This window comes from Dromiciops gliroides, chromosome 2 (genome assembly GCF_019393635.1).
Source record: "Dromiciops gliroides isolate mDroGli1 chromosome 2, mDroGli1.pri, whole genome shotgun sequence".
Lineage (NCBI taxonomy): Eukaryota > Metazoa > Chordata > Mammalia > Microbiotheria > Microbiotheriidae > Dromiciops > Dromiciops gliroides.
Window position 1 is genome coordinate 468,242,879 of NC_057862.1, and position 13,599 is coordinate 468,256,477.

Below are 13,599 nucleotides of genomic sequence, written 5' to 3' on the forward strand. Positions count from 1 at the left end.
CATAAAAGGAAGAAGATAGCAGAATGAATTAGAAAACAGAATCCATCAATATATTGTTTACAAAAAAAATACTCGAAACAGAGAGACACAAAGTAAAAATAAGGGTCTGGAGCAGAATCTATTATGTTTTAGCTAAGGTTTAAAAAAAAGGCAGTGGTAGTAATCATGATTTCAAACAAAGCAAAGCAAAAATATTCTTAATTAAAAGAGATAAGCTGGGAAATTACATTTTGCTAGAAGGTACCATGCAAAGTGAAGTAATATCAATATTAAACATATGTTCCAAATGATATAGTGTCCAAATGCTTAAAGGAAAAGCTAAACAAGTTATAGGAAGAAATAGATAGTAAAACTTTACTAGAGGAAGACCTCAACTTTCTCCTCTCAGAACTAGGTAAATCTAATCATGAAATAAAGAAGAAAGAAGTTAAGAAGACAAATAGAATTTTAGAAAAGTTAGATATCATAGGCCTCTGGAGAAAACTGAATGGAAATACAAAGTATACCTTTTTCTTAGCTGTACATGGCACCTTCAAAAAAACTGACCATGTATTAGGACTTTAAAAACTCATAAACAAGTACAGAAAAGCAGAAATACTAAATGAATCCTTTCCAGACCATAATACAATAAAAATAATATTTGATAAAGGACCATGGAGACATAGGATAAAAATTAATTGAAAACTAAATAATCTAATCCTAAAGAATAAGTGCATCAAAGAACAAATCATAGAAACAATAAATATTCATTAAGGAGAATGAAAACAATGAGACAACATACCAAAGTATATGAGATGCAGTACTTAGGGGGAAATTTATATCTCTAAACACATATATCAATAAAATAGAGAAAGAGCAGATCAATGAATTGGGCATGCAATTTTAAAAACTAGAAAAATAACCAAATTTTAAAATCCCCAATTAAACACCAAATTCCTGGAAATCCTGAAAAACCAAAGGAAAGATTAATAAAATTGAAAGTTAAGGGGGAAAATCAAACTAATAAATAAAACTAAGAGCAGAGGAGCTAGGATTATGGGGAGGGGGGAACCAACAAAATAGATAAACCATTGGTTAATTTGATTTTTAAAAAGAAAGAAAATTAAATTATCACTAACAAAAATGAAAAGGGTGAATGAACCACCAATAAAGATTAAATCAAAGCAATTATTAGGAGCTATTTTGCCTGGTTACAAGCCAATAAATCTGAGAACCTTAGTGAAGTAGATGAATATTTGCAAAAAAATAAATTGTCTAGATTAACAGAAGGGGAAATAGAATACTTATCCCTATTTTAGAAAAAAAATGAACAGGCCATAAATGAGCTCTCTATGAAAAAGGAATTTCATTATCAAATGTATTCACAAATGAATTCTACTAAACATTTAAATAAAGAACAATTAATTCCAATATTATGCACATAATCTATTTGGAAATATAATCAAAAAAGGAATCCTACCAAATTCTTTTTATGATACACATATGGTGCTGATACCTAAACCAGGAAGAGCAAAAACAGAGAAAGAAAAGTATAGACCAATTTCCTTGATAAATATCGATGCAAAAATATTAAATAAAATACTAGGAAGGAGATCATAGTAATATGTCACAAAGATCATACACTACGAACAGGTAAGATTTATAGCACGAATACAAGACTAGTTCAATATTAGAAAAACCATCAGTATAACTGACCACATCAATAACAAAAACAACAAAAATCATATGATTGTCTCAATAGATGCAGAAAAAGCTTTTGACAAAATACAACACTCATTCCTATTAAAAAACCCTAGAAAACATAGGAATGAATGGAGCTTGCCTAGATAGATAGGTAGTATCTATTTAAACCATCAGCAAACATTATCTGTAATGGGGATAAGCTAGAAGCCTTCCTAATAAGATTCGTGGTAATGAAAGGATGCCTGTTATCCCTATTATTAGTCAATATTGTACTAAAAATGCTAGATATAGCAATAAAACAAGAAAAGGAAATTGAAGGAATTAGAACAGGAAACAAAACTATTACTCTTTATGGACAATATGATGTCATACATAGAGAATACTAGAAAATCAACTTAAAAATCAGTGAAATGATTAAGCTCAGCAAAGTTGCAAGATATAAAATAAATCCACATAAATTAGCATTTCTATATATTACTGACAAATTCCAGTAGCAAATAATAGAAAGAGAAATTCGATTTAAAATAACTGCAGACAGGGGACAGCTAAATGGCACTGGCCCTGGATTCAGGAGGACCTGAGTTCAAATCCGGCCTCAGACACTTGACACTTACTAGCTGTGTGACCCTGGGCAAGTCACTTAACCCTCACTGCCCCTGCAAAGGTGGGGAGGTATGAAGGAAACTGCAGACAATATAAAATACTCAGGAGTCTATCTGTCAAGACAAACTTAGCAACCACATGATCACAATTACAAAACAATTTTCTAGATCTAAACAACTGGAGAAATATTAATTACTCATGGGTAGGCCAAACCAATGTAATAAAATGACAATTCTACCTACTCATTCTGTGCCATACCCAAACTATCAAAAATTATCTTATAGAGCATGAAAAAATATTAACAAAATTCATACAGAAAACCAAAAGGTCAAGAATATCAAGGGAATTAAAAAAATGTGAAGGAAGATAACCTAGCAGTACAAGATCTCAAACTATATTTTAAAGTAGTAATCATAAAAACAATCTGGTATTAAATAAGAAATAGAGTGGTGGATCAGTGGAATAGATTAGGTAAACATTATACAGTAGTAAATGACTACAGTAATCTATTATTTGATAAACTCAAAGATCCAAGCATTTATGACAAGAACTCACTATTTGACAGAATTTGCTGGGAAAACTGGAAAGCAGTTTGGAAGAAAATAAGTATAGACACACAACATATATCAAGATAAGGTCAAAATGGTTACATGATTTAGATATAAAAGATGATATCATGAACAAATTAGAGAAGGATGAAGAATTTTGTAAGATGTATGGATAAAGGAAGAATTTATGACCAAACAAGAGACCTAGAATATCACAGGAAGTAGAATGGATAATTTTGATTACATAAAAATTAAAAGTTTTTGCATAAATAAAATCAATGCAGCCAAGACAAAAAGTAAAGCAGGAAACTAGAGAAAAAATTTACAGCAAGTTCCTATGATAAATGACTCATTTCAAGGGATCAACACAAGGAAAAGTCAATATTCTATTGCAAGAACTAGGACTGGGCTAGTTGGCAGCTACTCAAGATATAATAGTCATGGGGAGGAATGACTTCAACAAGAAACACATTGTTATTATTTTTTCCATGAATGAATCTATTTTAGATTTCATTCTCCATTGCATTAAGACATTGATTTTGTGATGTCTTTATAAGATATTTTGTACATATTTTGTTGGACTTACAATAGACCATAGGATAACGAGACCTAGAGATGAAAGGGTCTTAGAGGTCATCTAATCCAGCCTGCCTCATTTTAGAAATGAGGAAACTGATGCCTTAAAAGGTGATACAACTTGCTGAGGTTCCCTGGATACTGAAGGAAGAGCCAAGATTTGAACTAATGTCATCTGTCTGCATTCACCACTAACATTTCTTCCATTGTAGTATAATGTATTATATTCTTTGGGGGAAGGGAGGTGGGGCAATGAGAGTTAAGTGACTTGCTCAGGGTCACACAGCTAGTACGTGTCAAAGTGTCTGAGGTTGAATATGAACTCAGGTCCTCCTCAATCCAGGGCTGGTGCTTTATCCAATGCACCACCTAGCTGCCCCATGTACTGTATTCTTTTTTTTTTTTTTTAGTGAGGCAATTGGGGTTAAGTGACTTGCCCAGGGTCACACAGCTAGTAAGTGTTAAGTGTCTGAGGCCGGATTTGAACTCAGGTCCTCCTGAATCCAGGGCCAGTGCTCTATCCACTTCGCCATCTAGCTGCCCCATGTACTGTATTCTTATACTGACTTGCTTGTTTGCATCTTGTTTCCTACCAATAGAATGCACATTTCGGGGGGGGGGCAGGAACTATTTGTTTTTGTCTTTGTATTCCCAGTACCTAGCATAGTATCTGGCTTAACAAATACTTGTTGAGTGAATAAATATAAAATATCATGTACTGCAGAGAAGGATCAAAGTTTCTGGTAGATGGCAGCACAAAAGGTGCACAATTTTCCAAGATCACCTAGGGAAAACCTACCCATCAATGCAATCTTATGGTTCTACCTGTCCCTCCATAAGATTATGGATCCTGAAAGTCCTTTGTGCCTAGTCTGTCTTTTGACAAACTTATTTTCTGCTCAAATCAGTCCGTCCTCCAAGACCCAAGCCTTCCAATTTAGGGACACCTTTAAGCCCCAGGTTTATCAGGACAGGGGATTTCTCTGAGAAATGGACAAGATGGGGCATTCCTCCCCCCACTTACGAAATGGCATCCACCATGGCAAGCCCCATAAGGATGGAGCAGACTGCATGATCCTCCCGGTAGTCGGGCAACCCACAGATGCAGTAGTAGCAGTCTCCCAGGATCTTGATACGCAGCTGGTGGTATTTCTGAAATAGATAAGAACCAGTCTTTGGCATTTCACTCACTCACTAGATCAATCAATAAACATTTATTAAGCACCTACTATGTGGAAGGCACTGTGCTAAGCACTGGGGATACAAAGAGAGGCAAAAGAGAGTCCCTGACTTCAAGGAGTTTATAATCTAATGAGGGAGACAACACGCAAACAAATCTATACAAAGCAAGCTAAATACAGGATAAATAGGAAATGATTAAAAGAGGGAAAGCACTGGAATTAAAGGGCTTAGAGAAGGCTTCCTGTAGCAGGTGGGATTTTAGTTGTCTTTTTTTTTTTTTGCAAAAGCAATGTATCTTTATTTTTTTAAGTAATAAACATTTTTATTTATAGTTTTGAGTTAAGTCTTAAATGAAGTCAGGGAGATTTTTGCCTTTCACCTAGTACAGAAGGAGAGCTAGCAAAGCATAGGACAGGTAGAAGGAAACAGGACTAGCCAGCTAGACAAAGGGCCAGCTCCAGACCCTTCAAGATGCTGGCAGACGAGAGAGGACATGACATACTTACAGCTGCCAGCTTGTCAAAGCGGGCAAAGAGTTCATTAAGCAGCTTCACCAACTCCTGGGCACTGCAGGCTGAAGACAGCTGAGTGAAACCCACGATGTCAGCAAACAGAATGCTGGAGAAAAAGAGGAAAGGATTAGCCACAAGAAGTTACCTAGTAAATAGGGATATTACAAGGTGCAGCCTTCCCAATGGGCAGGCCTGCTCAGTGTCATAAGGGCTTGGCTTAATTTAAAGCTTTTGAGTTCCTTGAGGACTGGGCTGCTCTGTTTCTGTCTAGCACCTAGCACCGTGCTTGACACATAGTGGGACTTTAATTAATATGTGTTGATTGATTGTTTTTCCATAGCTAATTCAGGACTATAGTGCTTTCAAATTATCCTAGGGCTCACCTAGAGGCAACTAAGTGGCTCAACAGATACAGTGAATTTGGAGTCAGGAAGACCTGAGTTCAAATCCTTACTTAGCTGTCTAATCCTGGGCAAGTCTTTTAACCATTTTCAGACTCAGTTTCTCATCTATAAAATGAAGATTATTATAGTACCTACCTCAAAGGATTGTTCTGCGGATCAAAGGAAATAACACATTTTATATGTTCACTTTGCAAATGTTAAAGTGCTATCTAAAAGCTAGCCATTATCATCTGTTACTATCTACATACAGATCCTTCCCCACTCTGTGACCTTTTTTCCTAAGATGACTGAATGAAGAAAAAACATGGGAGAGAAGAAAACAATCATGCAATAAATGAATATATCCCACAATCAATCTAAGAAGTGAAAATTTCAGCTAAGTATCCAAGACTTGTATAATCATACTCGAGATTATATCTGTTTAGCACTTTATAATTTACATAATACTTGATTTATATTATCTTGTGAAGTAAGCAGGACAGAGACCATTGTATCTGCTTTATGGATGAGGAAGAAATGAAGGCAACAGAGAAGCTAATGACTTGTCCATGGACACACAGCCAATAGGGGACAGAACTGGAAATTGAACTTATCCCATGATACCTATTCCAAGGACTCCTTCCAATCTCTCCCTTTACCTCTTGGCCTAATGATAAAAGCTGACATTTTCATGTGGCTCAGATGTTTCCCAAAGGCATTACTCATGTTATCTCATGTGATCCCTGTAAATTAGGTATTACTGACCCCATTTTACACATAAAGAAACTGAGTCTTAAAGAGGCCAAATGTCACCCAGCTCAGAAGTGCCAGCAGGAATAATCAAGCCCAACTTTCTCCTAAATCCAAATCCAGCATTTTTTCCCTGAAATACAATGCCATGAAGGACAAAAAGGAGTGGGGCATTATTTCATAGTAGGGGTCAAGCCCCTGGGGAAAATCATTCTAAGTGCCAGCCCTCACAGCATTCAGTGGCTCTCAGATGATCTCTATTCCCTTTCCAGCTCTCTTCTGTGGTCAATGACCTTGCTAAACAGTTGCCATAGTCCACTCTAGCAGGTAGTCTATCTTCTAGGGCACTCTGGTTCAGGGATTGGGGCCAGGAATACCTGACATTCTCATGGCGGTACATGTACATGGTATTGAACTGTTGCTGGTCCTTCTGACTCTCATCCTTCTTCATGTCCTTTAACATCTCATCAGCCACATGCTTGGGTAAGATGGAAAGCATAAGGTTTTCCTGTAAGAAGAAAAAGAAGGGCATCAGCAAAGGAAGCTAGGATCTGACCCTGAATTTTCCAATGGGAACTTTTCAGTTATTATTATGGCATCTGTTATCTCAATTTATTCTCTGTGTGGAAGTATAGTCTTAATGACAGACTCAAGAATTACAATGTAATGGAGGGTTGGATAAGGGAGGCCCTTATCAACAAACGAGTGTTTAAATGACAAGCGCTGTCCTTGGTGCTGAAAATATAAAGGGGAAAAAAAGAGCTCCTGCCCTCTAGGAACATGTGTTCTTCTGGGAGAAACAGCACAAACACAAATACATATAAATATTTACAAGGTAAATACAGTACAAGGTACTTTGCAGCATGAAGGGAGTCAATAACAGCTGAGGGGTTCAGGGAAAGCCTCATGAAGGTGAACCTAGAAAGGAGCTAGGGAGTTCAAGAACCTGAGGTAAGGAGGAAACATACTTCAGGCATGTGATGTTTCCTATGCAGAGACACAGAACCAAGAGATGGAATGTCATGTAGGTGAGACAGTAAGCAGGTCACTTTGGCCAGAATGTAGAGTGCATGAAGGGGAGTAATGTTTAATTCAGCTCGGAAAGAGAGCCTAGGGCCAGGCTGTGAGATTTCAAATGCCTAGAAGTAACAGAGCAACTGAAGGGATTTTTTGTGCAGGGATGACATGGTTAGATGCAGGCTTTAGGAATATGGATTTGGCAACTATGTAGAGGAAGGGAGACCAAATAGGAGGTCCTGGCAAATCCCATGAAAGAGGTGATAAGGGTGAGAACTACTGATAAGATTGGGATGGGGTAAATGAGACTGAAGATTTGAGGTTGTTTCCTTGGTTATGAATCTGGGAGGCTGGAAGAATGGTGGCATCCTCAAAAGATATAGAGTAGTTAGAAGGAGTGGGTTTAGGGGAAAGGATGATGGATAAGTTTTGGTTTAGAAACGAGTTGGAGATGCCCCGGGGAACATACAAACAAAATATCCAACAGGTTCTAGAGATACAGGACTCTCAGAATAGAGACTTAGGACAGGTTATGTAGATTTTGGAGTCATCAACATAGAGAAAACAATCTATGGGAGCCAATGAAGTCACTGAGAGAGAGTACAGAGAGTGAATTTGATCAATTTTATGAGTTTCTCTCTACCCCCAGCCCCAACATCAGCCTGATGAGATTATAGGAGGTAGACCTTGTTGATTAGCTGAGGCTCCGGAGGAGGGACTTGTCAAAGGAGCTGCTCGCCTTTCTGGTTCCATGAAATGGTTCAACTGTGTTTCTCTTGCCTATTTGTTCACCCTTGGACTTCCAGATCAGAGTACAGCAAAGAGGGAGATGATTTCTCCCTTCCTTAGTGCTGCCTCCCCCACATCCCCAATGCTGGCAGAAAATGGTGACTGATTGGAGAAGAACATAGTGAGCACCCTGCAGCCTGTGCTTGTCCAAGCGAGCCTGACAGAAGAGTTCTTGGCCCTCTACTTCCTTGCTGCCTTGTCCTTCTGTTTCTTTTTCTGAGAACAAGTCAGAGAAGAGCAATTCTGAGAAAGGATATTCTAAGCTGTGGATAATCCTAAATTTAAGAGTTCCCAAGTTTTAGAGTTCCCAAGAGATAGGAAGTTCCTGAGTTTGAATGTCAGACATTAGACTTCCAGAGGGAGAAGATTTTCTCAACAGCCTGCAATTTTGACAAGGAAAAAGATTAACCCGCAGCTAGAGAACTAAAGCCACATCATGGCAGGGACAGGAGACTGGGACCTTACTAAGCCCCCATGATATTGGTCTGAGCTGATCACGTGGTGCAAATCTGAGGTGAATGAGGAAAATTTGTGCAATAATCCCACAGAGTATCTTTACTTTCAAGGAGAAAGCTGATAGCTCTAATGTGATATTCAAGGGCATTATGTTTATATTTTTATGGGCTCTTTTGAGTCCCTTTTTGCATTTTCTGTGCTGGGGAAGAGAAAGATTGTTCCCATATTGTACACTGAGGGCTGGTGCAGGGGCTGGGGGCACTGTTACCCACTTTGGGGAAAACCTAAAACTTTAGCTTTATCCAGATTACCTCAGAATGGTACTCTAGGAAAATGACAGTGGGACAAAGAGAAAAAGTGACCCTTTGGGGAACAGCCCCCAGGATTGAACCCAGGTCTGGGGGAGCTCAGAGTTCTTGGTGGTGGCAGGGAGGAGGGAAGAGGGAAGAGAGACAGCTTCATGGATTTCAATACAATCTCAGTTGGAAGGAACCCTAGAAGCCACCTAATGCAAACTCTAATCAAACTGTCAGTCCCCGAAAGTGAGACTTTAAAATCTTTAAAGGAGAATCAAATGAATCTCATGTGATATTTTAGGGTCATATGTTTCTGTATTTTCTCATGGGCTCCTGTGAGTCTTTTGCATCTTTTGCATTTTCTGTGGAGGAAAGACTTCCCAAACCTGATGCCCATATTGTACATTCAGTGCTTATGCAGGAACTGGGGGCCCTGTTACCCACTTTGGGGAAAACCTAAAGCCATCCCTAAGCTTTATCCGGATTTTCTCAGAAATATACTCTATAGAAGGGACAACGGGAGGTCGAGTAACTTGCCGGTTGCCTTATAGCTAGTATGCATTAGAGGCTGTATTTGAATCCAAGTCATTCTGACTTCGAGGTTAGCCACTATGCAATAATGAGTCATTCTCTCTCTGTCTCTCTCTTGTTCTCTCCTCTGGGTGTATGTATGTATGTATGTGTGAATACACACATATATATCTTATATATACATATATGTGTATGTATTGCATGGTTTTCAAAATTCTTTCTTCATAAGATCCTATGATTCAGATGATAAAAGCATCATTGCTTTTTTTTAAGCAGGGCAATGAGGGTTAAGTGACTTGCCCAGGGTCACATGCTATTAAGTGTCAAGTGTCTGAGGCCGGATTTGAACTCAGGTCCTTCTGAATCCAGGGCCAGTGCTTTATTCACTGTGCCACCTAGCTCCCCAGCATCTTTGCTTTTATATTATAGATGAGAAAAATGAGACTTAGAAAGGTCAAGTAACTTACCCATGGCCATAAATAATTAATAATAATAATAAAAGCAAAAATAATAATAACTAGCATATATAGCACTTTATAAATATTACTTAATTTGATCCTCACAACAACCCTTAGAGGTAAGTACTATTATTAGCCCCATTTTACAGGCAAGAAAATTGAGACAGTCAGAGGTTAAGTGACTTGCCTAGGTACACGTAGCTCGTAAGTATCTGAAGCTGGATTTGAGCATAGGTCTTCCTAACTCCAAGCTCAGTGCTCTATCCATTATGCCGTCTAGATGCTTACTGAGTTAATTATCATTGTTCCCATTTTACAGATGAAGAAAATGAGGCTAAGAAGTGAAGCAACCTGCCTAAGGTCACACAACTCATAAGTAGCATCGTTAGCACTAAGATGAAGGTCTTCTGATTCACATTTTGTTCTATTTTAATGACAAAGAATCCTTTTTTATTTCTAATATAAGTGATGTCAAATTTTGGTTTGCCTATATCATTATGGTTGTTACTATCCATCTTTCATTTCCATAGCAATGTACCTTGTGGCCTTGAAGAGTGGCAAACTTCATTAGAGCTGTGAAATGGGAGATCAAAATAAGCCCAGTGCATCCTGCCCTGACTGCACCTGAGGAGCTGTGGAGATAGCAACAGTATCTCCTGGGCAGACGTCTCCAGAGGGCCCATCGACGTAGGCAAGCCACATCTGAAACCCTGGTGCCCTACCACCTCCTTCCTCTGTGTGTGTGTGTGTGTGTGTGTGTGTGTGTGTGTGTGTGTGTTCAGGGAACTCACCCATGCCCACCCATACCACGTTCTCAAAGGAAGAGGGAAATCTTCAATGGGGACTAGATGACCCCAGGACTGTCCTAAAACCCATCTAATGGGAACTAAGAAGCAAATTTCCCCAAGTTACTAGGGATATTGACTAGGGAGGAATTTTAAGGGAACCCAGAGACCTGGTGCCTTAGCCAGCTGCTAAGGGCAACTCAAGCAGGAGTCACAGTGAGTCTTGAGGGGAGAAAGTAATCATTGGTACCACGGTGAGGTGAATAATTTAAGCTGAGAAAGGAGCTACCAAGGAAGAAGGGTGAATTTGGGGCATATCTTTTGTTCCACTGAGAGTGCAGGAGGAGAGCCTCCACTATGCTGGAGAAGGCTGATAGGATCCTAATTATAAAGACAAGGGCCCGATCTCCTTATGGTTTCCAAAATATAAGCTTTCTGAGGTTGTACTTTTATATTTGTACTCCAACACCTAGCTCAGTGCCTGGCACAGAGTAGTCATTAAGTCAGTCAACAAGGGTTTTTTTTTACTGCATTTACTCTGTACCAGGCATTGAGGTAAGTGTTGGGGGGTACTGATAATAAAGTGAGATAGTCCCTTATTAAGTGCTTAATAAATGTTTGTTGATTGACCGATTTGATTCTAGGAACCTGACATGATTTTATAAATGAACAAAGAAAGTGATACGTCCTAGGTCAGGAGGACAGCTGGTCATATCTCTCAATTAAATAATGAGTATTTATTTGTTTTGTTTTGGTTTGTTTGTTTTGTTTTGTGGGGCAATGAGGATTAAGTGACTTGCCCAGGGTCACACAGCTAGTAAGTGTCAAGTGTCTGAGGTCAGATTTGAACTCAGGTCCTCATGAATCAGGGCTGGTACTTTCTCCACTGTGCCATCCAGCTGCCCCCTAAATAATCAGTATTTATTACACACTTTCTGTGCTCATAATCCAAAAGGAAGCAAAAGATGCAATCTCTGTCATCGAAGATCTTAGCATCTAGGCTTGGGAACAAATGACTAACAAGAAGAGCAGAAAATGCTCTCTGCCAAATGATGGGGAAAGACAAGAAGTGATAAGACAATTCTGGTCCCAGGATCATAGATTCTCAAAGTTGTATGGGACCTCCCTGATGATCCAGTCCACTCCACTCCCAGGGAGGAATCCCCATGACGACTTCGGTAACAAGTGGTCATTTAGCCTTTGCTGGAGGGCATCCAGCAAAGGGGGTGGGAAGGGCCGAGTAGCAGCTTCCCATCCACCTAGAAATAGCTCTAATTGTGAAATGTTTTTTTTTTTCCTTGGAGCCTAGCTTCTTAAACTGTGGGTCATGGAGGCAGCTAGGTGGTGCAGTGGATAAAGCACTGACCTTGGATTCAGGAAGACCTGAGTTCAAATCCAACCCCAGACACTTGACACTGGCTGTGTGACCCTAGGCAAGTCACTTAATTCTCCTTGCCCCTCAAAAACCCCCCACAAACAAATAAATAAAAACTATGTGTCATATGGGATCCTGTAACTGAATGTGTGCGGGACGGGGTGGGGGTCACAAAAAATTTTGGCAACAGTAACAGGTGATGTATACCTGTTTTATACACCTATATACCTAGGGTTGCAAAATTTCTTGGGCAAAAATGGGTTGTGAGTGGGAAAAAGATTAAGAAGCCCTGTCTTAGGGGCAGCTAGATGGTGCAGTGCATAGAGCAGCGGCCCTGGAGTCAGGAGTACCTGAGTTCAAATCCAGCCTCAGACACTTAACACTTACTAGCTGTGTGACCTTGGGCAAGTCACTTAACCCCAATTACCTCACTAAAAAAATAAAAGAAAAAAAAGAAAAAAAAAGAAGCCCTGTCTTAGAGGACAGTTTGATGGCTTTCAGCTAGACTGTTTAGGGAAGGTTTCAAGGAAGAGCTGGGACTGAAGCTGGACCTGAAAGGACAGGGAGGATTTGGATAAATGTAGGGAGATCATGAGAATGTAGATTCAGAACTGGAAGAAACCATTGAGGTCATCTATTTCTGTGTGTATGTGTGTGCAAACACACATATACTCACATATATATATATATATATATATATATATATATATGCACACATATGTTCTATTCCTCAAAAGAATGTAAGTTCCTTGGGGTACTTGGGGAGAGGAGCATTTTCACAGCATCTATTCATTTTTTTTTGCATTTTAAGTTCCAAAGTGTCTCCCTCCCTCCCCACGTCACACTAGAGAAGGTCACCATTTGATATAGATGGATGGATATAAAATCATACTATGCATACTTCTATTTACCAGTTCTTTCTCTGGAGGTAGAAAGCATCTTCCTTCAAAGGTACTTTGTAGTCAATTTGAGCATTTACAATACTCAGAATTACTTAGTCATTTGCACTTATGTGCAATGTATGCAATGTTCTTTTGGTTCTACTAGTGACTTTTGTTTTCTTTACATCCTTGTACAGTGCCTGGAACATCATAGGTGCTTAATAAATGCTTGTTGATCTATTGAATTGTCCAATTCCTTATTTGACAGATAAGAAAACAGAAGCCCAAAGAAGGGAGAGAGAAGAAATCTCAGGCAAGAGGAATCATATAGTCAAGTTGATCTTTTAGGAAGACTAATTTGAGGGCAATCAGGATGCTCAGTTTATTTCATCAAATATCATCTTTCCAGGTCCTCTATTCTCCCATCCTGTCCTCTATTGCCAAATCTTCATCTCTCATCGTCTAAAAAGTTCTCTTTGATTCTACTTTAGACCCTTCCTAGGAAAGTACCTTTCTAGAAAATCCTTCAGGTGCCATCTTTGAACCTCAAAGACACTCAAATCCAAAACAGTCCCAGCAATGCTCAGAATGCTGGGGGTGGAAGGGATGGAAGGGATGAAAGAGATCTTAGGAGATAAGCAGAACCAATTTCTTTATTCTGTAGATAAAGAAACTGAGAGCTGGAGACATGAAGTTAATAACCCAAGTTAGTGATAGAATTAGGACTGCAATCTGGGTGTCATTACTCCTCAGTACAGGGCTAATTCAGTTCAC

The 13,599-nt window shown here is 39.1% G+C and overlaps 1 protein-coding gene across 3 annotated transcripts in view; it reads right to left on the minus strand.

Annotated features, from left to right (window-relative positions):
* The window catches only part of ADCY3 (adenylate cyclase 3), a 130,071-nt gene that overhangs the window by 47,636 nt on the left and 68,836 nt on the right, over positions 1-13,599 (minus strand). For all 3 annotated transcript variants that reach the window (XM_043989254.1, XM_043989255.1, XM_043989253.1), the window contains exons 4-6: positions 6,615-6,745; positions 5,099-5,210; positions 4,435-4,562 (exon numbers count right to left, since the gene is read on the minus strand). In XM_043989254.1, the coding sequence (XP_043845189.1) occupies positions 4,435-4,562; positions 5,099-5,210; positions 6,615-6,745 (371 nt within the window). The remainder of the gene's footprint in view (positions 1-4,434; positions 4,563-5,098; positions 5,211-6,614; positions 6,746-13,599) is intronic.